This window comes from Leptodactylus fuscus, chromosome 1 (genome assembly GCF_031893055.1).
Source record: "Leptodactylus fuscus isolate aLepFus1 chromosome 1, aLepFus1.hap2, whole genome shotgun sequence".
Lineage (NCBI taxonomy): Eukaryota > Metazoa > Chordata > Amphibia > Anura > Leptodactylidae > Leptodactylus > Leptodactylus fuscus.
In genome coordinates, this window is record NC_134265.1 from 208594497 (window position 1) to 208622223 (window position 27727).

At 40.8% G+C, this 27727-nt stretch overlaps 1 protein-coding gene across 1 annotated transcript; it reads left to right on the forward strand.

The window, feature by feature from the left end:
* The first annotated feature begins 12504 nt into the window (after positions 1–12504).
* LOC142195032 (serine protease ami-like) lies at positions 12505–25986 on the forward strand. The gene is made up of 5 exons (XM_075264539.1): positions 12505–12625; positions 13993–14149; positions 19154–19289; positions 21445–21702; positions 25593–25986. Exons 1-5 carry the CDS (start codon positions 12568–12570, stop codon positions 25779–25781), a joined length of 798 nt encoding a protein of 265 aa, XP_075120640.1. The 5' UTR covers positions 12505–12567; the 3' UTR covers positions 25782–25986.
* Positions 25987–27727: the final 1741 nt, after the last annotated feature.

The window sequence follows — 27727 nt, forward strand, 5'->3', positions numbered from 1 at the left end:
TTTAGATTACATTGGATGCACGTCGCGGTCTTTAAGAACCAGGATATTAGAACACATTAAAGATAGTGAGAAAAGTTCCTTGGAGGGCATTTCTGCAGCTTCCAAACACTTCCTTACGGTTCATAGAGGTTCTATTGTAACGTTTAAATTTGGGGCATAGATAGTATCGCGGACTCTATAAGTGGAGGCGATCGTAAAAAACTTTTACATAAACGAGAAGCTCTATGGATTTATAGGTTTGATAGTCGACAACCAAAAGGGTTAAACATAAGAACAGACCTTACTTACATTTATTGAGATATACATTGTTTAATGAGAATAAATGAAAAGAAACATCCAGAGTTAAAAAGTTAATTAGATAGGGAGCGCAATTGTTGTAGATCTTGTATCTCACATGTGTTAATAATTTTTTTCTAGTCAAGGGTATGGGCAGGTTTGAAACCTGTACATTATAAGCAAGGATTCCCTTTATAAGTGATGAGTCTCCGTACAGAGGACGATCGCAGTTTATTATAACATGTATGAGAGAGATTGAGTAAAATTTAATTGGTGGTCTGAGGTCACGTGATCGCAATAACATGAATGGGAGTATTAGAGTAAAACATGATTGGTTGCTTTGGGTCACGTGATCTCGAACCAATCATGTAGAGGAGGTGACTACGTCAGCTCATTGTCAAAATCAGCATATACAGCTTCCGGGGAAAACAGGAAGTAGTAAGGGATTGTAGAGACGATAAAACTGAGAAAATGTAAGTATAGATTTTAAATTTAAAGTAAGTGAGGTTTAATTTCATATGAAGTTGTATGGATTGAGGAGGTTCGCTAATGCATGTATAATAATGATAAGGAGAGAATTGCTTTGTGCTGGTTTTATCCGAGTTGCCTCTTTTTGGATAAGTAATGTTATTGGTCATCATTATAATTAACAACACATGTGGGAGAGGGATTTATACACGTAACATTTCGCCAGTCAAACAGCAGACCACAAACAGCTATGAGTAAGAGACCAAGACGGTCTTGAAACGCGTCAGCTATGGTATACTGACAGCGGTTTTTATTGCGTCTTTATTGCGTCTTTTTTGTATGTGTTTTTTCTATCTTTTGTATGGAGTTTTTGTATTGTCCTGTGAAATGGAATTAAAGATGAAGTTTTATTAATGAAGAGGAGTGTTGCGGATCCATCTTTCATTTGAACTGGTTAGTGTTGTACCCTGCACCCTACTTAATGTGGCCATCAAGCCGGGGACTGTGGGGAAGCGCAATGCTTGCTGCCACAGAGGAGTAGGCACGGGATGCACTGTAGCTTGACCGCAACCTTGCTCCACAGCTGGATTTCCACGCCCCCGGTCTCGTCCCCGTTCACATCCCTTTGTGCTAGCCTTACGCATTTTTAGATGTATATGAATGCAAATTTTATGGTGTATACACCGTGGAAAGCTGGATTGAGCGTATATGGACTCCTCTCCCTACAGTATAGCTCTGAAAAGAGCTGCTGCTGTTCTTCAGATTTCCTGCCTAGCAGAAGCTGATCCCTCTATAGCCCTCAGCCCTCAGCAGATCTCTGTCCCTATCTCTCCAAGCTGCAAATGAGACGAACATGGTGGCCACTGTTCTTATAAATCGGAGATCACCTGGTTTTGGCAGCCAATAACTTTTTCCATTTTTTTTTTTCAATGCTTCCGTTGTCGTACTTCCTGTCCCACTTCCCCTGCACAATTATTGGTGCAAAAAAAGCGCCAGGGAAGGTGGGAGGGGATACAAATTTTTACTGCATTTGCCGCGTGGTATTCGATTGGAATCGAATATCTTGAACAGCCTGATATTCGAATAGCTATTTGATCGCAGATGTGAACCAGGCCTTATACATATACCATATATACTCACACATATACAATACAATATACAATATACACATACAATACTATGGCACATATACATTTATATACATTCATATACCATATAAGTCATATATATACTTGTATGAATACTATATATACACACACACACATATATACATACGCATTATTATAGCATACTGTATATACTCACACATACCTGTATACAAACATACAGTACTCACACAGTATACAAGACACATACTTTACACAAATGCACATATATACATATTAAACATACAGATTTTACAAAAAGAGTTTACTCACCTATTCCAGCAGTAGTGAACTCAGCAGACGACTCCCTGTCCTCCCCACATGCTGCGATGTAAGAGGACTCAGTGTGAGGGGGAGGGGGAGGAAGTGCGTGCGTGCAGCAGGAGAGATCTCACAGGAGAGCAGCAAAGCAGCTGCAGGTAAGAGAAGGGAGAGGCCGTTAGCTGATGCTGAAGAAAGACACGTTGTCCTCCGATGTGTACTTCTTCAGCATCAGCTAATGGGGGCCCCTGTGTGTGGAGGCAGATGCATTGGCCAGGTGCCCGGTTGGGGCCCCTGGCCATCCCAATCGGGCCCCGACCAATGCATCTGCATTGGTAAAAATCAAAACTTTAAGTCAGGGCTCGGGGGCCCACCGGGGGATTCCCCGGTACACCGGTGGGCCAGTCCGAGCCTGCCAGCAATTCCTTTACAGCTACAGCATCTCTAGGAATGAAAGATCAAACAACAAAAAAAAGGGAATTCTACACCTCTTTGTTATCAACCAGATCCTGCTATTTTCTAATATTTACTCCAGGGACTCTACCATAACAGTAAGCAGGCTGCACACAGAGTGAGCGGCGTGAAAAACAGATCTCATTGACTTGAATGGGTGCCGGCATACGTGCGCTATCCATTGAAATCAATAGGAGGCTTTTTTACCTATTGCTCTCAATGTGATTTCACACCACAACATCTGAGAATATAATTCCTTGTAACAGGAAAATGGCTTTTCATTTCATCAGAACAGGGAACTGTACCAAAGTAAATAATGTTCTATACAGAAGTATTAATCTTTAACTATTTTGTACCACCAAGATGGGAGATACTATAGCCAAAGTAAAATAATACTTTGTTAACATTAAATCTAATGTCACCATCCATTATTCCAGCAAAGCTCACCGATAGCTTAACTTAAAGGGAATCTGTCAGGGTGATTTGGGACACTAAACTATCTGCAGGTCCTTACTGACCAGGGGTTTAGTGTCCCAAATCACTATGTTATAAAGCCATCTGTGCACGCAATAAAAAAAACCAAAAAACTTTATACTCATCCTGCCACTGTGCACTTCATATTGGTGCACTTCTTCACTGAAGCCAGAGAAGTACACCTTGGCTTCAGTGCAAATGCAATGTACCTCCAGCACTTGCTCAGTAAAATCCTCGACTTCTCTGAAGAATACTCATATATACAAAGAAAACAACCATATCCACAAATAAATATAAAAGTATATTTTATTACTATCCAATTAAAAAGTTTTTCACATGGACATACAATAATACATTACATAAATAACATAAAGTAAACGGGCTAAACCGTAAGGTTTATAGGTGCCAGCAAGCCAAAGTGATGTGGGTGAGACAAAGACATAGGTATTTGAAGTCAGTATTTAGCCATGGGCAGGGCAACTAACGGGTTAATTGAATAGTATACATGCATACATATATACCATGATAGAAAAAAGGACAACTAGTCCATTAATATGTAAAGTTACACATGGCATAATAATCAAAGATCACAGAACTCAATTATATCCCAAAGTGCCCACATATGAATAAAAGATATGCCTTAGCTCACCTTAACATCATATAAACTGTCCTGACGCGCGTTTCACCCCTGCTACAGGGCTTCGTCCAGGGACAATTGTCAACTAGAGATGACGTCTATTTATAGTCCATAGGCTTCCGCCTATGTCAAATAAAATGGCCGCCGCCAATTGCATTGCGCATGCGGGAATTAAATAAACCCGTATAATACAAAACACCAGGACATATATCCCATCACGTCTGCCAAAATATGTGTATATATGTATAAAGCGCCTTTGCGCATAACAAACCTCTGATATAATCCTAAAATCCCTTTTAGATGTTCCCGGATCGAGCACTGTCCAAGTGCGCCTGCGCGAGACTCAATCTCGCGATACTACGCTCGCTTCAATTTACAGGCGGGTAGATGATTTCATCTGTACCGCCCACTGCCGTTTTCCACTGTTGCTCTGCTATAGGTCTTAGTACGCCTGCGTGAGATTACAACTAGCGATACTGCATTTACTCAAGTGTATAGGTGTACGGACTGTTCTATCTATGTCATCTACTACTCTTTAATACTATTATTACAATATCGTAGATGGAAAATAGGTAACAGATCCGTCATAGTATAACAAAAATTACTAAGTGTTTATGTATAAACCTGATCCTAATTATAAAATACTATAACCCAAGATTATAAATAGACATATATCATAAATAGAAACAATCCACCATTTAAGTGGAACATATGCATAATTTTAAGAATGATTTTTAGAAAGAGCACTTATAAAAAAATGCTCACATATTAATAGAAAATAAAAATAAATATAAATAAAAATAATAATAATAATAATAAGAGGGGTAAAAGTGTTAATAAAAGAAAAAATAATAAAATAAAAATAAAATATAAAAAAGGGGAGTGCCAGTGAAAAGTGCCGGTGCGCAAGTGCAAGGGAGAGTGAAGAAACAAAAGGAAAATAACATTAAAATTACTATAATGCAATATCGTTAATGAACAATAGTAATAGCAATTAGAATGATTCTATTAGGATCATTTTAGTCGGTTGTCAGATTTCATAGGCAATAAGATGTCTACTATCCAGTGGATTTCACTCAGGTAAGGAAGAAAGTCCAGTGTTTACATACTACAAAAACAAAAACAAAAAGTATAAGTACGTCATCACACAACAAGAAACAAAGACCAAAAAACATAAAATAAACAAAATAAAAAATATTAATGATTAAAACAATAGTATCCACTACATAATACAAAACTACCATGGATATAATCCATATTATTTAAGCAGAGATAATCCGAAACAGACACAAACCTTAGAGAAATGGGGCAAAGCTAATGGTCTCATTTAGACCCTGCGGTTGGAGTGTCCCCAATGTGTGAATCCAGCGACTCTCCATTTGTGCCAATCTTTTCTTCCAATCTCCTCCCCTAATACCAACTTGGACTTGATCTATTGCTCGCACCCTAAATAAAGATGGATCTGAGTTATGAAATGCATGAAAGTGCCTGGGGATTGTTTTTAATTGACTGACATCAGTTATTCCCCTACTGTTTTGAATTCCCAAAACATGTTCTCTTACCCTGCGTTTGAACTCACGTGATGTTAACCCAATATAAATCAAATTACAGGGACATGTCGCGAAATAAATTACTCCCGTTGATTGGCAGCTTAAATTTTTCTTGATCTTAAAGATCTTACTCCGATCAAAATTCCAAAATGTATCAGTCGCATCCACATTAGTGCACGCTACACATTTTCCACAGGGTTTACATCCTGGCTTTGGTCCAGAATGTGTTAATATCTTCTGTCTTGGATTCCCTTCAAAATGGCTATGCACCAATCTATCACGTAGGTTTTTAGCCTTCCTGTATGTGATAGAAGGGGTAGAGGTCAGGTATTGTTTCAAAACTGGATCCCTCAACAGAATTCCCCAATGTTTTCGCAAAATGGATCTCTGTCTAGACCATTGCGACGTATATGTCGTAATGAATCGTATTTTATCATTTACCCGTTGCTCATTACCTCTGATGTATCTCTTCTTCTTGAGCAATTCATTACGGTTGGTGGTACTTGCTCTTAGGTGCCCTCTGGATATAGATCTATTATTATATCCTCTATTTTGGAATCTCATGCATAAATCTTTTGCTGCTTTCTCAAAAGATGTATCTGTAGAGCAGACTCTCCTCGCTCTAAGAAATTGACCAATGGGAATGTTTTCCACTAAATGTCTGGGATGTGCAGACCTAAAGTGGAGAAGGGAGTTAGTCGATGTTGATTTTCTGAATAAGTCAGTCTGTATTAATCCATCATCACTCACTCTCAGTGTGATATCCAGAAATTCAATCGTCTCACGACTATATTTCCAAGTGAGTCTGATATTGTTATTATTATTGTTGAGGCCTTTCATGAATTGTTCTAATTCCTCCAGAGTACCCTGCCAGATAAATAGCACGTCGTCGATGTAGCGCCACCAATATTGTACATGCTCGATGAGTGGGATGGGCTCCGTTAGAAAAATGTGTCTCTCCCACAGTCCCAAGAAGATGTTGGCATATGAGGGGGCGCAAGACGCCCCCATAGCTGTACCTTGGAGCTGTAGGAAAAATGATCCGTCAAAAGTAAAAAAATTATGTGTTAAAATAAATTTCAATAATTCCAATAGGAACCCACTCCACCCAGCTTCCATGTCAGACATCTCAAAGAAAGTTTTTACTGCCAAAAGGCCATCACTATGTCTGATAGATGTATATAAGGCTTCAACATCGCATGTCACGAGGAACATATCCTCATCAAGATGTAACCCATCCACCTTGGCAAGGATATCTGAGGCATCTTTAATATACGATGGTATGGTTTCAACAATTGTCTTAAGGTGAAAGTCAACTAATCTACATATAGGATCACATAAATTATTTATACCTGATATAATGGGGCGTCCGGGAGGGCAGACCGAGTTTTTATGTACTTTAGGAAGCATATAAAATGTAGAAATTGTTGGAAATTCTGGCAGCAAAAAACCCATTTGTTGTTGAGTAATGATGTTACATCTCACAGCCTCCTGCAAAATAATAGATAATTCAGAAGTGAATTGACTCAAAGGGTTAAATGTTAGCTTCTTGTAACATGTCCCATTTCTAAGTTGGCGATATGCCTCTTTTTTGTACATATTAGTTGGCCAGATCACAATGTTGCCCCCCTTATCTGCTGGTTTTATCAATACATTGGAAAGGGCAGCCAATTCATCAATTGCTTTTTTCTGATCCTTAGTAATATTATATGACCCTGTATGTGTTGGTAATTTAGCAAACTCGTCACTCACCATTTGAACAAAGATGTCAACATTGTTTACTATATTAAGCGGTAGAAATTTCTTAGAGGAAGGGATGATACATTTTGGAAATCTTGGAGTGGGCTCAGGTGATTGTTCATCAAGCAGTTCTCTTAATGTCTGTAGCGCATTTTGTTCTGTTACTGTGGGAAATAGAGTGTTAGTTTGATGAAACAATCTTTTAAAGATTAACTTACGGGCGAACAAATGCAGATCTTTGATTGCTGTAAAGGAATCAAATTTACAAGAAGGGATAAAGTTAAGGCCAAGTTTTAATACTTCCAATTGAGATTGGGTCAGTTGAACATCTGACAAATTAATTACCTGTAGTGACTCTGAATTCGCTCCGCCCGTAGGTTGATGTTTAGCTTTTTTCTTTGCCCCACCTTCATTATCGTGCTGTTTGCGTTTAAATTGTCTGGTGAAATGTCTTTCCCTTTTGAAGGAATATGATGATTCACCCCCAGTAGAACTGGTAGAAGAAGCCGAAGTAGAACGACTTCTGTTTGTCCTTTTATATTTCCATCTGTATACTTGATCATTTTGAAAATCTAGTAGATCACGTTGATATTTTTTACTCTTATTGCTCTGTATCTGTTTTTCCCAAGTAGTAGCTACTTCTTCCATTTCTTTTTTAAGATTATCAAAATCATTACTAGAGGTTTTCTTCTGTAGCTCTAATTCGATTCCACGGATTTCTTTATTCAAATCTTCCAGAGTTTTACTATTGGAATCTATTATTAATCGAATAAGATCAAAGCTACATCTGCTACATATCTCTTCCCATTTTTTTATGAATTCACTATTTTCTGAACCAAAAGATGGAAAAATTTGAATGCGTAATCCACGAGGGATAAGAGATTTAGATAGGTATTTAGATAGGGAGGCCCTATTCCACCATGTTTTAGTTCTCTTGTGTAGCGTCTGTTTCAGATTATGTCTTAACTCATGTAGTGTTTTCTGATCTGTAGTTTCCAATGGAGTGCTGGCACACCCAAATACAGCGTCAATTTGAGATTGCCATGACGCTTCACGTGCCTCAAGATCCATCATAGTAGATGGAAAAAACTCTGCAAAAAACAGGAAATATATACACACATAAAGAGGCCAATACTGCATAGTGTGGTTACGGGACTTAACTCATATATACAAAGAAAACAACCATATCCACAAATAAATATAAAAGTATATTTTATTACTATCCAATTAAAAAGTTTTTCACATGGACATACAATAATACATTACATAAATAACATAAAGTAAACGGGCTAAACCGTAAGGTTTATAGGTGCCAGCAAGCCAAAGTGATGTGGGTGAGACAAAGACATAGGTATTTGAAGTCAGTATTTAGCCATGGGCAGGGCAACTAACGGGTTAATTGAATAGTATACATGCATACATATATACCATGATAGAAAAAAGGACAACTAGTCCATTAATATATAAAGTTACACATGGCATAATAATCAAAGATCACAGAACTCAATTATATCCCAAAGTGCCCACATATGAATAAAAGATATGCCTTAGCTCACCTTAACATCATATAAACTGTCCACCCGACTGTCCACTCTGAAGAATAGCACGGGTGCTAGGAGCTCCAGAGATAACACAATGAGACTCATCACACGCCATATCTAGGTAAGTATAAAAATACAAAAGAGGGCATGAATGGATTTTAAGTAGGGAAACTTGGGACACTTAACCCCAGGTCTAAGGACCTGTGGGTGTTGTAGTGATCACGATCAACCAGAAAGGTTCTCTTTAATTATATTTACTGTGGTTCAATGGACATTTAATGTGTACCTATCTTTTTATTTGCATTTCTGGCTTGAAAAAGCGTCAGATTAGACGCGAAACGGCTGTTGTCTTTTTTTTGCCTATAATGCCTTGTCTCCCTCCCTGTATTATTTTTATTTATACTCAATAAAGGACTTTGATTTTACATATGAGAAGTGTCAAATATCAAGTATCATCTGCCGACTATGGAATGGTGAGTGCCCACCCCGATTTTTTCTATTTTTTTTATCATTTTATTTGACTTTTCAGGATAAGCTGCCATGTACTAGTATGTGTCTGTGAGATATGACACAAATTCTTGCACTTAAATGGTGTAGATGTTATGGGTTCTTTTCTTCTGTTTTTTTGCAGTTTTCCTCACTACAGGCTGTAGTTTGCATTTCTACCTGGTCTGGTGTGTGTAGTATGGCTGCCATACATTGCACATAGTAAGTAGAGCAGAATTTGCTCTCTCACTTAGAAATAGTCTTAGCTCTATGCAGTACGTATATGGAGGAGTATTGGCCTGTCCTGATGTGAATAAAACACTTTGGTTAAAGCTCCTGTTTAGCTCCAGTATCAAACTAAGCCTTTGTTTCTATTTCTCTGTCATCTTGTGCCTCTAGACCGGAAGTGAAGCTGCATCATGATGGCTCCCACAGCTCTGTACATAGCACTCAAATGATAGCCCTTAAATCTGCAAGGATGTGTATATAAGTCCTTAGGCTGCGTTCACACGGAGTAACGCACCGCTCATTCTGATACATAAACACGTGTCAGAGTGAGCGCTGTAAAACAGAATCCCATTGACTTCAATGGGTGCCGTCTTACGCGCGTTACACATTTAAATCAATGGGAGGCTTTTTAACCTGTTGATTTCAATGTGTAGACGGCACCCATTGAAGTAAATGGGATTCTGTTTTACAGCGCTCACTCTGACACGTGTTTACGTGTCAGAATGAGCGGCGCATTACTCCGTGTGAACGCAGCCTTACAGGGTGAGGCATGGACTCCCCAGGTGTATATATTCAATATGTTATCGAGGAGTGCTTGAGGGGACTAAGGTTCAGCCAACCATTATTTAATGTCCATTGCCCTCATATTTTACAGGACATTAACCAACAGATGCAGATTGAGCTTCCTTTGCATCCGTCTGCATTCACCCCAATCTAAAAAACATGACTGAAGCTTTCTTCTCTGAAGTGTTTCTTACTTTTTTGATGGAAGAAAAAATCCTGCACGCAGAAATTTTCCATTACAAAACTAAGCAAACAGGACAAAAGAGAAAGTGAAGAAGAAAAAAGAAGAGTGTCATAATTTATACAATAGTCAATGGCAGCATATGCAGACGAAAGAGACTGTCAGTGTCTGTTGCTCTTTTACCATTATATCACAGAAATGAATGGTCCGAAAAAATATCACTATCAAAATATAACTTTTATTACAAATGTTTAAAATGGATGCCCAAAATTGGTATAAATATCAGCTATCTCACAAACATAAATAATTATCAATAAATATCAAAAGTCCCATCCCTAACATCCCTGACTTGTTCAGGACTATAGATATACAGCACAAACATCTGTGGCTCCCTGACTTTAATGTCCCAGGATATATACTGATGTGTCAGTAGGCATGAAACAACCACAGCACACCCCCTCCGAGCCTCACCTCATCGGCCATAATAGGACACATGACATTAAATGGGGTTTACTGGGTTAAACCACCTGTCATAAAACACCCCTGAACTAAACACGCCGGGGTTGCTCACTGCCCTCCGCGGCCTTTAGTACAAGGGAAAGTCGGGGCGGCAGTGAGCAGGACCGGGGAAGTTGGTAAATAGGCCGCTACCTGCGGGGGATACTCCAGCAAGTAGCAGCCTATTATAAAACAAAAAAAAAGTTATTTTACTTACCGACTTCGTGCTGCTCCCGCTGCCTCCTCTTCACCCGGCAGTAAGACGTCTGCATCTCAGCATAGGCGGCGTGATGACACCACCTGCACTGAGACACAGATGTCTAATCCAATGCATGAGAAGGCCACTCGGATTGTTTTAGGAGCGGCCGCTCTACTGTGTTAGTTTAGGCAAAAAAAGTATAAAAAAAAAAATCACCGGGAGTGCCGCCTGAGGAGGTCACCTCACCTCGCCTCATTAGAGGTGCAACACTGCTCCTAGGTTAGTAAACAACTACACATGGCTAGAACAGCCGATCGTGCCCACACTTATGAGTATGTAAGTCACAATGTAATGTTATTATTCATTACAGGCTGTGCTCGGTATTTATATTGGGTTAGGATAATCTTCCAGTCTATCACCCGGCTTCAACAGTTATACTGCTGCATCCTCAGGGAACGACTGGAAGCCGATGGTACTATTCATATCCCTTAAATGTCACTTAGAATCGAAGACAGGTTATAGGCTAGATGAATTACCAATTAGACATTATCTGTTATAATTTACAATCAGACAATTTAAAGGGATTCTACCATTAAAAAACTTTTTTTTCTAGGTAACACGTTGGAATAGCCTTTAGAAAGGTTATTCGTCTCCTACCTTTGGAAGTGCTCTCCGCCGCGCCGTTCGTTCGAAATACCGGTTTGTACCGGTATGCTAATTAGTTCTTTCGCAGCAATGGGGGCGGGCCCCAGCGCAGGAGATGCGATGGGGGCGTCCCCATTGCTGCTCGAAAACCGACTCCAGCGCCGCCTCTGTCTTCTTCTGCATCCGCCCCTTCCTTCTTCGGCTTGATGTCAGACGCCTGGGCAGTACGCTTTGTTCGGCGAAGTTTGCCGAACGTACTGCGTATGCCCGCGGCCATAGTGTCGACACCGCAATTTCGCACATATAAAGTCATATAAAGTTATAGATCTTGGTTTTCAATCTTTGTAGTCCTACACTCATTCCAGCAGGTCTGCCACAGTCAAAGCCACCCAATTTCTGGTGTTTTTCTGCTGCAGAGGCTTTTAGAGGAAAACACTACCGCTGCATGATTTGTATTGCAAAGGCTGGTCTTACACGACTGTATAGGTTTTACAGTCCGCAAGTTGGTGATCAGCAACACTACTAGACATAGACATCGCGGACGCCCGTGTCCTGCCGCACACACCCATAGAGTTCTATGGGCGAGTCCATGCAGTGCCGTGAATTTACGGCCTTTGCGGACCTGCTGTATTCAGTGCGGACATCGGTCACGGCCCGGAACACCACAAATAAAATATCTGGTGGTGTAAGAGACCACACTGAACATGTGCCGCAATTGAAAACCCACAATTGCGGACCATTTGCGGACTTAAATTACGGTCGTGTAAGACCAGCCAAAGAGGCCCACACAAAGCTGGAGTCAGCACCGCTGATAGACGGCCTTTAAGTCAAGCTCAGAAGAGTAGAGTTGAGCTGGTACAATTCAGTGGAAAAGTAGCTTAAAAGACCCTCGAAGCAACTGAAACAGTGCTAAACGTGGTATTTAGTTATGGCATGCAGAGGCAGATATTGAGCAATGTAACTGGAAATTCCTAGTTTCCTGAAGATTTCCTGTATAGAAACATTTGCAGACACTGTGACAGGTGTGTTAGAGCATACCAGCTTTGTTGGTACAACAAACATCTAGAAATCTTTATCACCTATTGTTCAAAGTTTCCTGTTGACATAGCAGATAATGTTGGTGATTGATAAGGCTGGGGAGTTAAACCGCCATTATACAGTGTATATATACTGGGAAGATGATTTGGAAAGGGTCAGTGTGAGTTACACTAGCAATACAAAATGACTGCGTCCACACTTCTGTCTGCTGTGGTAGTGCTACTGAGTATTGCACGTACTGGTAAGTGTTACTTTTGTGCAATGTGTGGTTTATAGTATATAGTGGTCAGGACTTATATGCATTCATCATCACAAGTTTTAATTTTAAGCAATATGATATGCAATATGATGTGCTTGGCAATCACCATGGCACTTGTAACTGTGCTGAACTACAATAGTACCAGGAGCCATATTTACAGGCATTTTACACCTCCTGTACGTGATACAAGGCAAATTCATTCTAATACTATTTTATTACCTTTTAAACCAATTACTAGTTTCAGTATCTATGTGATAAGTATTTTCAAGCACATTTCCATAAGCGTATTGCTCTGCCACATTGCCCTCTGTGGTTCCAGTTGTTAATATTACGTCACGTTGTAACGTTTCTGAGCAAATGGTATATTAACATACTTTGACTGCAGGTCTTTATGAGAAACAGCTCACTCCTAGGCATGAGAAAATATATAGGAAGCCATAATGTAAATGGTCAGAAGGACTGTGAAACCGTAACAAGTGAGGCAGAAGAGGGTGTAAGGACGCAGCCTCACAATTTCCTGGTAAAAAAGCATTGCAAATATAGACATTATAGGATTCTAATAGTAAGAATTTATTAAGACTGCCATTTCTTATGCCAGTCTTAAAGGGGTTTTCTGGGCAAATGATATTGATGACCTATCCTTAGAATGGGTAGAGGTCCATCGCCCAGGACCTGTGCCAATCATCTGTTCTCAGCAGCCTGTAGCCAGGTGAAACGCACGTTGGACATTGCACTATTCACACTGGTATGGTATTATAATATTACTACGTTGTATATATATGTTTTCTATGCATATTTCCTGACTACACCCACAGGGTATTTTTATTTATACTATACTATACATGTTACTTGGTATAATGACTTCACTTTATACAACTCTTTGACCATGCCTGTATTTAGGTATCATCAGCACTGAATTTACCGGTCTTATCACCCCATTATTACATGTATTTCTATTATTTTTCTTTTATGTGATTTTAAAAATCATTAATAAATTGGATTTTATTGGAAGTATGGGATTGTTTCTTTCTACAGTTTACATTATTTTGCAATGGAAGTTGAATAATATTGACTGTAACCGTATATAGGTTAGACACACAGTATGTTCTCTGCAGTGAAGCAGACCAGAGATGGTATCTATACAAGCCTATAATACACTTATTATTTAAAGAGATTTACATAAGGCATATTTTACATATCTATAGAACAGTATTATATTATCAAATGCCTCTAATCTACAATGACTCTTAAAATGAAATGAGTTTTATGTTGAATATACATAGTCACACATTATGGAATATTATGTATATTTGTAATTTTTTTTGCACATTTTTTTTCTTTTCTCTTAGAGTGTTTCCCACGTGGTCGTATCCTTGGTGGAAGTGAGTCTCGCTTAAATTCTAGACCATACATGGTGTCATTGCAAGTGGATGGAACCCACATATGTGGTGGATTGCTAATCTCTGATGAGTGGGTGCTAAGTGCAGCACATTGTAAACCAAACAGGTACACATTTATGTACTTAAGTCCTGATAATGACTTAATGTCATAGTTTACACTTTACATAAAGCATGGATGGCATATCTACATTAAGGGTTGTGCATTAAGTGATAAGTAAAACATAAACCAATGAACTAAAGGCTTATTGACACAAAAAACAAAAATAGAATTGTTAAAGGTTGTAATAGCCAGACCTCGGCTGCCCGAAGTGATGATCAATGAGGAATCTGATCAGCACTCATTTGCATTGGCCTAACATTGGCCAATGCAACCGAAATGGGGAAGGAATGATCCGTACTGTGTAGGATGATGTTCTGCCAATAATCTGTATCTTTTATCCTAAAAGTATGCAATCAGCCAAACAAGGAGCGTTTACTGCCTACTGGGGTTGAGCCGATCTTGAGACTTCAGGATCATTTTTAAAATCCGATTTCCGATCATTTTCCATTTGAACCCGATCCCATTTCCAATCCCAATGCAAGTCAATAGGATTTTTTAATAATCGAAGATCGGATTTTAAAAACGATCCTATTCACTACACAGCATGGAGTCTAAAAATTGAACGCTTTAATTGTTAGACTCCACGCTGTGTAGTGATTAAAAAAAATCCTCTGGCTACTTAGTCCCCCCTGGTGTCCACTTACCTGCAAAGATCCGCTGCGAATTATTAATAAAGGGGGTATTTAAAATACCCCCCATTGTATTAATAATGCCCCTAATAGCCCTTATATAAATCCCCCCTTGTATTAATGAAGCCCCTATATAAATACCCCCCCCCCCTTGTATTAATGATATGCAGTATTTATATAAGGACTGTTTGAGGCATTATTAATACAAGGGGCAGGGGGTATTTATATAAGGGCTATTAGGGACATTATTAATACAAGGGGGGAATTTAAACTACCCTCCCCCCCCTTATATTAATAACGCCCCTAATAGCCCTTATTTAAATACCCCCTGCCCTTTATATTAATAATGCCCCTAATAGTCCTTATATAAATAACACCTGTTAATATATAACATGCCCCCTCCTAACAACCCCTTAAAATACCCACAATTTGGCTAAAAAAAAGTTATACTCTCCTATCTGGGAGTCCTTGATGCAGCCGGCGTCTCCTCTTCATTAGCCGGGATAACAGCGCACAGGACGTCTGCGTCTCAGCGTAGGAGGCGTGACATCATCGCATCGCGCCTCCTACAACACAGAGAAGCAAACGTGTTGTCTGTCGTCTCAGTTTTTACAGTAATATAATTAGTTTTAGCTAGATCGGTGTCTTGTAGACACCGATCTAGTTAACAGTGCAGCCTGGGTCATTAGTATCAAGAGGGGCGGCATGCCACTCCTCCTGATAATGCTGCCTGAGGCCGCTGCCTTGCTCTTACTATAACTAGGTGACTCATGAGCAAACCTGGGCAATGTACGGCTCGTGGGCCACATCTGGCCCTCTGACTACTTTTATCCGGCCCGCATAGCTAGTGGAAGTTTTTTTAAGGACCTGTGAAGTCATCACAGCCTATCACCAGGATAGGCTATGACTCGTTAGTGGGCAGAGCCACACGGGACTGTGTGATTTCTGCAAGCTGCCGGCAATGGAGGCTGCTGGATGATAAAGAAAGAAGAGACAGCATGTGTGAGCAAGAGGGGGGGACTAGGGACAGATGTAGGGGGCAGTTAAACTGAATGCACATGGAGGGGGGACATTAAACTAGGGGGCAGATGTTCAAGGACCTGTGATTATGTCATCACTGCCTATCACCAGGATAGGCTATGACTTGTTAGTGGGCAGAGCCACATGGGACTGTGCTTGATGCAAGCTGCCAGCAATGGGGGCTGCTGGATGATAAAGAGAGAAGAGTCAGCATGTGAGAAAGAGGGGGGGACTAGGGGCAGATGTTGGGGGGCAGTTAAACTGAATGCACATGGAGGGGGCACATTAAACTAGGGGGCAGATGGAGGGTGACATTAAACTGGGGCAGCTGGAGGAGGATATTAAACCATGGGTGGTAGCTGAAGAGGGACATGTCTGCCTCTAGTTGCCCCCAGTTTAATGTCCCCCTCCAGCCGCCCCAGTTTAATGTCCCCTCTAGTTTCTGCTAGTTTATACTGGGGTACCAGGATAGAGACTTAATACTGTGGGGCATTTGGAGGGAAACGTTATAATGTGGGGGTGTATAATGTTAGGGTCACTGTAGGAGGATTTTATTTTGTGGGGCACATGGAAAAATGATTGAGAATGGGCGGAGTCAGTGGAGCAGTGGGTGGAGCTAAATTTGCCACGGCGCGCATGGCCCTCTAGAACCATCACAATTTCTCATGTGGCCCCATGGGAAAATGAATTGCCCACCCCTGCTCATGATTGAGGAGGAGTATGAATAAAATGGCAGTCAAGCATTTTCCCTACTGTTTCATTCAGTGTTTATGGAAACATCCAAGCACTCATTTTGGCTGTCTTTGTCAGCTGTGTGACAACTGTGCTCTGCACTTTCATCCTTTAAAACTTCTCTCTGAAGTTGTGCACAGTAAGGGTCCCAGAGGCGAGACTTCAGTGACAGTGGCGTAACTAGGAATGGCAGGGTCTTGTGGCGAACTTTTGACATGGATCCCCCTACCCCCCCCCCCCCCGACTGATTTCCCCCCCATTCCTGCGCACAGTATTATGCCACATAGTGGCCCCTGCACACGGTATTGTGTCCCATTATGGACCACCAATGAACAATTATTATACTCTGTGTCTTTTCAGACCCCAGAGTATAATAATCATAGACCCAGGGGAGGATACAAACATAAAAAACAATGTTACTTACCTCTCCCTGGGCTCAAGGGTACTCCTCGGTAATGTCGGCCATTTTCTATGATGGACCAGACGTCACCTAATTCAGGCCATCGTCGCGACGTATAATGATGCTGGCCTCGGTCACATGACGTCTGTGACGTCACCAAGTAGGCCTGAAGCATGCTGGAGCATAGGAGAGGTAAATAAGTGTGTTTTACATTCTCTTACCTCTCCTAGCCCTCTGATCATTATACTAGGGGGTCTGAAAAGAACCCCCCCTTCCCCCGAGTATAATGATAATGTTTGTGGGGTTCGTGGGCCCACAGCCTCACTTACCGATCCCGAGTCCTGCTCACAGCCACCTCCGCAGAAGAAGAAGCGCTGGCAGCCGTGAGCAGAAGCCAGGATCGGTAAGTAAATAGGGCCCGTTACCTGCTGGAGTTACCACAGCGGTAGCAGCTGCCGCCGGGCCCCTACTGTCTCGAGCCCTGTGGCAGCCGCTACGGCAGCTACCTGATAGTTACGCCCCTGTTCAGTGATCATTCATTCATTTATCATCTATCCTGTGCATAGATCATTAGTGTCATTGTGGAGAAACCCCTTTAGGCAAAAGCCCCACATTGCGAAATGCATATTTTTTCTGTAGCATTTTTCATTGCATTTTCCAGCATTAAGATTTTCTGTTAAATCTCTTATTCAGCTGAGTTTAATAGGAATTTCTTAAGAATCCTTGCACTATGGAGTCTGATTTTTTTCAGAGCATATCTTCATTAGGGTGAATTTGAAACTCCATTCTTATGGTTAGAGACTTATACTGTATACAATTCTATAACAGATCAATGTAGATTGAGCATCTGATCTGTCCCCCATGCTCTCCTTTATATTGATTTTACACCAGATGGAATTGGAACAAATTGTTTTTTCAGTCTGAAACTAAACATATTATACTGTATATAATCAACCTAGTAAGAGAACCCCACTCCCATTTATAGACATGGAAGTTTGATTCACAACTTATTTGTTCTGGATCTTTTACTTAGAGACCTATCCTCTTGAATGGTAAAATGTAATATGGCCTGTTAGGTTAAGGCCGCAGGTAGTGAGCACTTTTTCTGCAGCATTTTTTTACTGAATTTCCTCTATGGACTTTCTGCCTTATTATACCTATATGCAAACAGCAGCGTTTCTGCAGGTATAATTGACAAGGTGCGATTTTCAAAAATGGGAACATTTTTGAAAGCGCACCTTTCTTGCTGCAGTTTCTTTTCTGCAATGTGTGGATGAGATTTGCTAGAATCCCATCCACTTTGCAGAGACTGTAAGGCTAAGGCCCACGGGCTGGAACCGCTGCACTAAAGTGCTGCAGGAACAACCACGGTGTGAACAAATTGCGGTTCTTCCCACAGTGTTTTGAACAGAAAGTTCACTGAGTTTCCTCCACGGACTTTCTGTTACAATTATATCTATGGGAAAGCCACCAGCGTTTCCGTAGATATAATTGACATGCTGCGATTTTCAAAACCATTACACTTTTGGAAATCGCAGTGTGTCAGTGCTGTGAATTTTTCCGCAAAGTGGGCATGAGATTTGCATGAATCCCATCCACTTTGCAAGTACTGTAAAACACAGCGATTTTTATTGCGTCGTTTCCGGCCCATGGGGCCCAGGCTTAAAGCGTGTTTCTGCCCTGGCCAAAATGCTGCATTTTTGCAACGTGGGGCACCGTCCTTAAGATTGAAATAGCTTTTGATTTCAGTAAATGTCGCCTCTTAATACTGTAAATTCTACAAATGACCATTTTCAGCTCTTTACAACCTATAAAATGTTTAGAAATTCTGTTGTGCAGAATAATTTGAAACAGTGGATTTGGATTTTTTTCTTATCTTGTGAAAAAAATAAATCTTCTTATTGGGTGGTTTGTCCAGGTTGAAGAAGACCAATAGCAGCATTTTTTTTTAATAAAAGAATAAAAGATCTATTGGCAAATTCGTTTTGTTCTTAAAAAAAATAAAAAAATAAAAAATAGTACACTGCAACAACAACAGTAAAGGCTTCTATAGTCTTTAAGCTATTCTGTCAGTCTATACCTATCTGGATTCAGTGAAATATTTCAAGAGGAGCTCCAGTAAACCTAAGATTCACCAATCACTGGAGTTTTTTTCTGGTACATAATGTGTTTAAAAATATTAGAATTTTATTAGAGAATAAAAAAATAAAATAAATCTCTCCTTTCCAGTGTGAATAAAACTCTTCAAGCAGTCCTGGGAACTATAGCTCTGTCTAAGCCTCAAAAGATTTATAATATTGATACAATGATCATACATCCTCAGTATAACAGGACTACTAAACACCACGATCTGCTTCTTGTGAAGGTAAGACAAATAGTCACGTTATTGGTACATTGCCAGTGACAATTAGAAAAAGACCTTCTATGATGTGCCATATGGATCCAACACAAACAAACCCTCCATACACATCACACCATATAGAAGTACAGTGGGCTCCAGAAATTGTACTGTACATTAGGCTTTAGTCTATTTAATATTACTATATTAAACCATACAGCACATTACTATATTTTGATGACTTATTTAGATAGTATGAATTAGTGTATATATTAGGGAGAGTGTGTGCCTACATAGGCGTACGGAGACTTACAAGTCATTACCGCTCCACTAGGGATTCTGGGTAAAAAATATGCAAATCTATTCTCCAGGATGTAATTAGGAGAACAGTGCCTCTGTATGCCGCCCTTTTGGAATAGAGTTTTCAATGAAATGGAAAGACGGCGCTCTCAGGTCACAACAGGATTTTATTCAAAAAGACAATGATGCACAGATAATCTGTAAAAAGTTCAAAAGATGCTGCTGGTCCGTCCCAAATAAAAATTAAATCGTCAATGTACCGTCTAAAATAAATAAGGTGATTGGCCCATTGATGATTCTCATAAATCCATAACTTTTCAAACTGGCCCATGAAGAGATTGGCATAACTCGGGGCCATCCTGGTCCCCATTGCCGTTCCCTTATTCTGGATAAAAAGTTGGTCATTGAATTCAAAAATATTATGTTTTAAAATAAATTCAATACTTCTAAGGATAAATTCCCTTTGTGCTGGCGGAAGTTTGTTATCAGATTTCAAAGTAGTTTCAATTGCCATAAGCCCTAAATCATGGGATATGTTGCTGTATAGGCTAGTGACGTCTAACACTGCCCATCTATATGAACTCTTCCATTCAAGAGGGAGTAGTTCACGTATTAGCATTGCTGAATCTTTTAGATAGGATGGCAGATTTACTACATATTTTTGTAGCAATACATCCACATAGTGTGAAAGATTACGAGTTAGGGCATTGAGACCTGATATGATAGGCCGCCCTGGTGGATTATCTCTGTTCTTATGCACCTTTTTCCAGGGCGGCCTATCATATCAGGTCTCAATGCCCTAACTCGTAATCTTTCACACTATGTGGATGTATTGCTACAAAAATATGTAGTAAATCTGCCATCCTATCTAAAAGATTCAGCAATGCTAATACGTGAACTACTCCCTCTTGAATGGAAGAGTTCATATAGATGGGCAGTGTTAGACGTCACTAGCCTATACAGCAACATATCCCATGATTTAGGGCTTATGGCAATTGAAACTACTTTGAAATCTGATAACAAACTTCCGCCAGCACAAAGGGAATTTATCCTTAGAAGTATTGAATTTATTTTAAAACATAATATTTTTGAATTCAATGACCAACTTTTTATCCAGAATAAGGGAACGGCAATGGGGACCAGGATGGCCCCGAGTTATGCCAATCTCTTCATGGGCCAGTTTGAAAAGTTATGGATTTATGAGAATCATCAATGGGCCAATCACCTTATTTATTTTAGACGGTACATTGACGATTTAATTTTTATTTGGGACGGACCAGCAGCATCTTTTGAACTTTTTACAGATTATCTGTGCATCATTGTCTTTTTGAATAAAATCCTGTTGTGACCTGAGAGCGCCGTCTTTCCATTTCATTGAAAACTCTATCTTCCCTGGCCTTGGCCGGTGTCCATCAGACGTGCTGCCTCCTCCACCTGACGGTAAACCCCAAACGTAGTTGTGAGCGATTGTCACAACTTCATCAGGTGAGAGGCCATTTGGTCCTTTTAAATCTTCTGGTTATTTCCACCAAAATTTATCAGACATTCTACACTATATAGTGTGCTCGGTGTCTCTTTTGTTTTTTGCCCTTTTGGAATAGGAATACTAATTTGGCAATTAAATCCGCATCATATTAGTAGGCTCATTATTAACTAAGTCATGCATGATGTTAAGGAGGCTGCCCTCTAGAGGGCGGCACACAGAGGCACTGTTCTCCCAATTACATCCTGGACAATAGATTTGCATATTTTTAGTGTATATATGGAATGCATATAAGCTGTACATTTGATGTGGATACTATTATAAGAGAGATTTACTATTTTGGGCTAATGATCTGTTCATAAAATTATTCATATCAATATATATTCTTTTTGTACAAAGCTACCAGAAAAGGTTCCCCTGATGAACTCAATACATCCTTTACCTTACCAAACAGAAGATATTGTGATTGATGAAAAAACACTTTGTCTGGTAGCCGGCTGGGGAAAAATCAAGAACACTGGAAAGAAGCCAGACAACTTAAATGAGGCATGGGTTCCAGTGATCAGCCCAAAGACATGCAACCGTGCGGACTACTACCATGGAGATATCACCCCCAACATGATTTGTGCAGGGGACAAAAAACGGGATTCATGTGAGGTAAGATCAACTATAAGTCATCTACTTGTAGCTCATCGAAAATGAGGTTATCTCTTTTATCGTCCTGTCATTTTCAGGTCAAAAACTTCTGTGCTGATTAGTTTCTAAAAGTGGACCTTTCACCACCTTCACCAATTCTAGTTCTTAGCATCTGTGTATAGGTGCCACTCTACTGTTTTCAGCGCAGATGTAATTTTGGATTCTAGCACCCACCATTCCCAAGCAATCAGTGCAATTAATTTTGAGTTGCTGATGTGCTACTTAAAGAGGACCTTTCATCAGATTGGGCACAGGCAGTTCTATATACTGCTGGAAAGCTGACAGTGCGCTGAATTCAGCGCACTGTCGGCTTTCCCGATCTGTGCCCGGGGTAAAGCGCTATTGGTCCCGGTACCGTAGTGCTTTACAGTCAGAAGGGCGTTTCTGACACTTAGCCAGGGATGCCCTTCTGCCCAGCAGCGCCTATCGCGCTGTACTGTGGAGCGGGGAGGAACGCCCCCTCCCTCTGCTCACAGTGCTCGTCCATAGACGAGTGTTATCAGGAGAGGGAAGGGGGAGTTCCTTCCCGCTCCACAGTACAGCGCAATAGGCACTGCTGGGCAGAAGGGCTTCCCTGGCTAAGTGTCAGAAATGCCTGTAACACTCAGGAGGGCTAGGGCTGGTATCACGGGTAATATATCGGATGTCCCCGACTACCCACCCCCACGTGGTACCTGACAATGACAACAGACAACCAGGTCTCGGGGGTAGCCGTTGCTCTTTTACTAGCAGGACAAGGTAATACAAATGTACATATGGAGTAATTCTTCACATACAATACAGTGATCTTTGTAGGTAGTGTCCAGTCAAGCAGGTGATGGAGCTTGGAGCAGGAATGCTTTGGATAGTTTAATTAGTAGTTGCTTGGGTAGTTAAACTTGTATATACTTGTAAAGATGGCCTGTATCCAGGGGGTTAGTCCTCAACAAACTGGGTACACGTATGTAGGAGAGGAAATAGAGTTGTCGACAGCGGGAGACCCTCAAATTCTGTCAGACTAGCTATGGGTTTCTTAAATATAGATTTGTCCCAAAGACTGACTTGAATAGAGAGATACGTGTGAGGTCCCAGATGAGATGGATAAGCAGGTCCGTAAACTTTAGTGCTTGTAGGCTTGGAGCTTCAGAGGAAAATATTCTCTGAGGAGAATCTTTAGCACAGAGGAAAAGACATCTCTGTTTGAAGTCCCCTGGGACTTGGCTGCCATTTTTCAGCTCCACATGTGTACAAGTCTTCACACAAAGACCAAGACAAAGGGTTCCCAACCCCCTATCAAGAGGGCTGTAACTCCTCCTCCTCCAGGCCAGTCAAGGGAGCTTGATGGGTCCTGAAGGTCACCTGATCATACTGGACACTCCTTTACATTGGCAACTCAAATTACAATGGCAAGTATAGGCAGGTGTAGTTCACTAAACATCCACAAGATGGCACATTAATAGACCTCCCTGAGTGCTGGCTCTGGTGAAATAGAAATACTGTTAATATAGAAGGAATGGGGGAGGAACCTCTTTACCTTATATGCAAATGTCCATACCATCTCGGTCTGCAAGGAATATTAAAGGGACTGCAGTACCGGGACATTACACGCCCTTCTGACTGTAAAGCGCTACAGTACCGGGACCGATAGCGCTTTACCCAGGGCACAGATCGGGAAAGCCGACAGTGCGCTGAATTCAGCGCACTGTCAGCTTTCCAGCAGTCTATAGAACTGCCTGTGTCCAATCTGATGAAAGGTCCTCTTTAAGCTCAGTAATATCAGAAGGGCAGTGTTAGGCAAGGGGTGTGGTTCAGAGCTCCAATCAGAGGCAGCCAGTGACTGAGCTCAGAATCACACCCCTTATCTGCTCCTGCCTGATAAGTAGTAGACAGACAGTAGACAGCATAAATAGCATATCAGGCACCAAGGCTAACAGTGTTAATTGCTCAGCAATGGTGGGGGCTAGGAAAAAAATTGCACAGCCTATTCATTGATTTAAAGAGGTGGACTTATTGGAGGTGGTGAAAGGTCCTCTTTAGGATAAGGCCCCACGTACCGGGCTGCAGCAAAAAAGCACTGCTAGAAAAACCACGTAGTGAGCCACAGCAAAAAAGCACTGCAGAAAAAACCACAGCAGCAATGCACTACGGTTTTTCCCGCAGCCCTTTTCACAGAAAGTCTGTCGAGGAAACCACTGCTTCCACTATAACTACAGGGAAATGGCCCTGATGGTAAGCGCAGGAACAACTCAGGATGCAGTTTGTGCCGTTGAACCAAAGAGATTCTTTACTCTAAGAACAGTGTAACTCTCAAGTCATGCAGCTTCCTGATGGGGGTAGTAGTCTCCACCTGTAAGGCTATTTCCAGCCTTGGGATGAGGGATGCCCAGGATATGATGTTATTTGTGCCTTTAGACAATTTAGACTCCAGACAATTTTTAATACTCTGCCTCGCCCAGTATTAAGCATGGGGGCTTTAATACTCTGCCTCGCCCAGTATTATGCATGGGGGCTTTAATACTCTGCCTCGCCCAGTATTAAGCATGGGGGCTGAGTAAAACTGAAGACCCAGAGACCCAGAAACCTGGATGTAAATAGGCCCTGAGTACTCCCTGAGAAATATGACTTTCTTCTTCTCTCTAGCACACTTGTTGACTCCATAGGGTCGACAGCAATGTCTTCTTGGCTCACAGTTGTCTTAGGTCACTGATGGACCTCAACTTTTACTTCTCAACTTCTCATGGTCCTCTGGAGCCTTACAGTCTACACCACCGGCCCAGTGGATTAAACCAAAGGGAACATAAAAATAGGGAGCTGCAAACATACAATTACAGGGAGAAACACATAAAATAACAATATATAGAGCCAGTGGCACAGAAATATAATAACGACAATTTAAGCAGTGTCCACTAGGATGTTGCAGAAGTCAGTACCACCTAATTTTCTGTCATGAGAATGGGTTCTTAGATTCCATTCTATAACAATGTGCAGTAAATTTCTAAGCTCCATCTAGTGGTGGCTGCAAGTACCTGATGTATATTTCTAATACATGGGGAGATTTAAAATGATTGGAATTTTACAAATGAGTTTTGCTGAGTCTGCTTTGGTATTATTTGCAGTAAATTTTATGAAATGTCACATGTTTAATAAATCTGGTACATCTATATGTCTAACACTTCCGTCCTAAGATGTTACTACACTTTCTATGCCACTTACTGCTGCAAGATTGCAACAATTTTATTGACGTTTGACATATTTGTAGTAGGGGGAGCAAAACAGATTAACCATGCTCATGTTCCCATCCAATTTTCAAAATGGAGTAAGGGGGCGTTCACACTACCGTCGGTGTCCGCTCAAAATCTGGCACGGACATTAAGAGCGGACACTAGCTGTGTCCGTGACACCTGTCATTTATTTAAATGGCATCGGGTGCGTTCTTTTGCACTCCGTGCCCTTCCTTCCTTCAAGCAGACAGAAGAACCCTACATGTCAGACAGTGAAGGAAGGGCACGGAGTGCAAAAGAACGCACCCGATGCCATTTAAATAAATGACAGGTGTCACGGACACAGCTAGTGTCCGCTCCTAATGTCCGTGCCAGATTTTGAGCAGACACTAACTGTCGGACACTGACGGTAGTGTGAACGCCCCCTAAGTGGTGTAAAAATGCAAAAAGGAGCTCAAATAAGCTAAAATCTGTATCAGACACACACTATACATGAATCCAAAGTACAAATATTTGTGAAGGCAAACCATTATCCACAGCTTCAGAGATGTTTTCTAATTTAGAAGATAAAAAGTCAAATCTTCTTTATATAGATGAGTTTGATAAGAATTAGGATCTAAAATAATGTTTATTTCTACTTTCACTTATTAGGGTGACTCTGGTGGACCTTTGATATGTAATGGAGTGGCAACCGCTATTGTGTCGTCTGGATTTAGCGTTTGTGGCAACCTCAAACGTCCAGGAATTTACACACTCATTTTCCCCTATAAATATTGGATAGCTGATACCATGCGTACCATGACTGAACCAGTACCACCAGTTCCAACTGTTACAATCTAAGGAGCACAAAACGATGGGTTCTTTCATTGAATATATTGCTAAAATCAATAGCTGTTAACAATAAAAAACTAACAAACAACTTTGCTTCAGGTAGATTAAAATTATCAATAACCGTAGTAGATGGGCTGTATATGCAAGAACTGTATGTAAGTGACACAACATAATGGATTCTTTTATAAAAAAGAATATATACAGTGTATATCTATATATATATTTAGAATCAATTATTAATAATAAAAAACTTTGCTTCAATTATGCAGAAGACAAAATTGTCAATAACTACAGTAGACTGGCTGTATGTGAAAGAACCATAAGTGTCTGCTTTTGATGCGACTGTAATGGTATGTTCGCACTACCATTATTACAGGACAATGCAATTCCACAACTGTCCATAATTCCTCTATGAAGAATATATGCACGCTTCCCATTGAAATCAATGGGCTCTGTTTTGAAGCGCTGCGCTCGGCACGTGTATACGTGTCTAAATGAGCGGCGCGCTTACGCCGTGTGAAGGGGCCCTAAGGATGAATTCACAATATTGTTGTTTTATGTCTGTTGCCGTCATCCGTCATAGGATGATGGCAATGGACACTAACAGAAGTAGGGCAAAGGACACAGACAGAGCTCCCTCCATTTACATCCTTGTAAAAAAATATGGTGGACACTTTCTTCCACCATGTTTTGTTTCCTCCTTTTGTAACAGAAAAGTAAAGAACCTGACAGAAAAAAGCTTCTGTTGTGTTTTTTACATGGAGGTTAATAGAGATGGACACATAACTGAGGGGGCTCCATCACCACTTGTCTTTTAATGTCCATTGCTCTCATCCTATGATGAATGACAGCAACAGATATTAAATAGTGGTTTTGTGAACTCACCCTTATTGAGGAATTGTGTAGGGTTGGGACATCGCATTGTCTGTACCACCCACTTAGAAGTGTTCATACTGTCCCATCGGAGAGTTGGCACTGTCATTATGCAGCAGACATGCTTTATCATATCTTCTAGGAATGTCCTCTTGTCCTGGGTTTCTGGGGGGAGGTAAGGCTACTGACAGATAAACTCTTTCTGCAGGGATTTTCTCTGGATCCACTTATGCACCTCCTGAACCTCCCTCCCAAACATCTGGGTAAAAAGCTCTTTCTGTACCTTTGTACAGCTAAGACCCTTATTGCCAGCAACTGGAAGTAAGCGGCACCTCCCTTGCTCTCTGAGTTTCTTGCTAGAATGAAGGATGTTCGGAACCTTGAGTTTTTGACTGCAAGCCTTAACAATGCTGTGGGCTCCTTCCAAACTGTTTGGACTTCCTGGGACACATATTGAGCCCTTAATGGTTTTTGAACATGGATTCTCTACCTCTATACCTTTTTTCCTTTTTGTTCTTCCCAACTGTTTTGTCTGAGTCCCCCCACCCCCTCCCTCTTAAAGAGGACCTTTCATCAGATTGGGCACATGCAGTTCTACAGTCCTATGAAAAAGTTTGGGCACCCCTATTAATCTTAATCATTTTTAGTTCTAAATATTTTGGTGTTTATAACAGCCATTTCAGTTTGATATATCTAATAACTGATGGACACAGTAATATTTCAGGATTGAAATGAGGTTTATTGTACTAACAGAAAATGCGCAATATGCATTAAACCAAAATTTGACCGGTGCAAAAGTATGGGCACCTCAACAGAAAAGTGACATTAATATTTAGTACATCCTCCTTTTGCAAAGATAACAGCCTCTAGTCGCTTCCTGTAGCTTTTAATCAGTTCCTGGATCCTGGATAAAGGTATTTTGGACAAACAATTCAAGTTCAGTTAAGTTTGATGGTCGCCGAGCATGGACAGCCCGCTTCAAATCATCCCACAGATGTTCAATGATATTCAGGTCTGGGGACTGGGATGGCCATTCCAGAACATTGTAATTGTTCATCTGCATGAATTCCTGAGGATTTGGA

What these genes read in the sequence shown, in the direction of transcription:
- LOC142195032 (XM_075264539.1), top strand. Translation starts at nt 12,568, where the DNA reads ATGACTGCGTCCACACTTCTGTCTGCTGTGGTAGTGCTACTGAGTATT. An exon ending in ACTGAGTATTGCACGTACTG is followed by an intron (nt 12,626 to 13,992) that starts GTAAGTGTTACT and finishes CTTTTCTCTTAG; the next exon opens with AGTGTTTCCCACGTGGTCGT. An exon ending in ACGATCTGCTTCTTGTGAAG is followed by an intron (nt 19,290 to 21,444) that starts GTAAGACAAATA and finishes TTTTGTACAAAG; the next exon opens with CTACCAGAAAAGGTTCCCCT.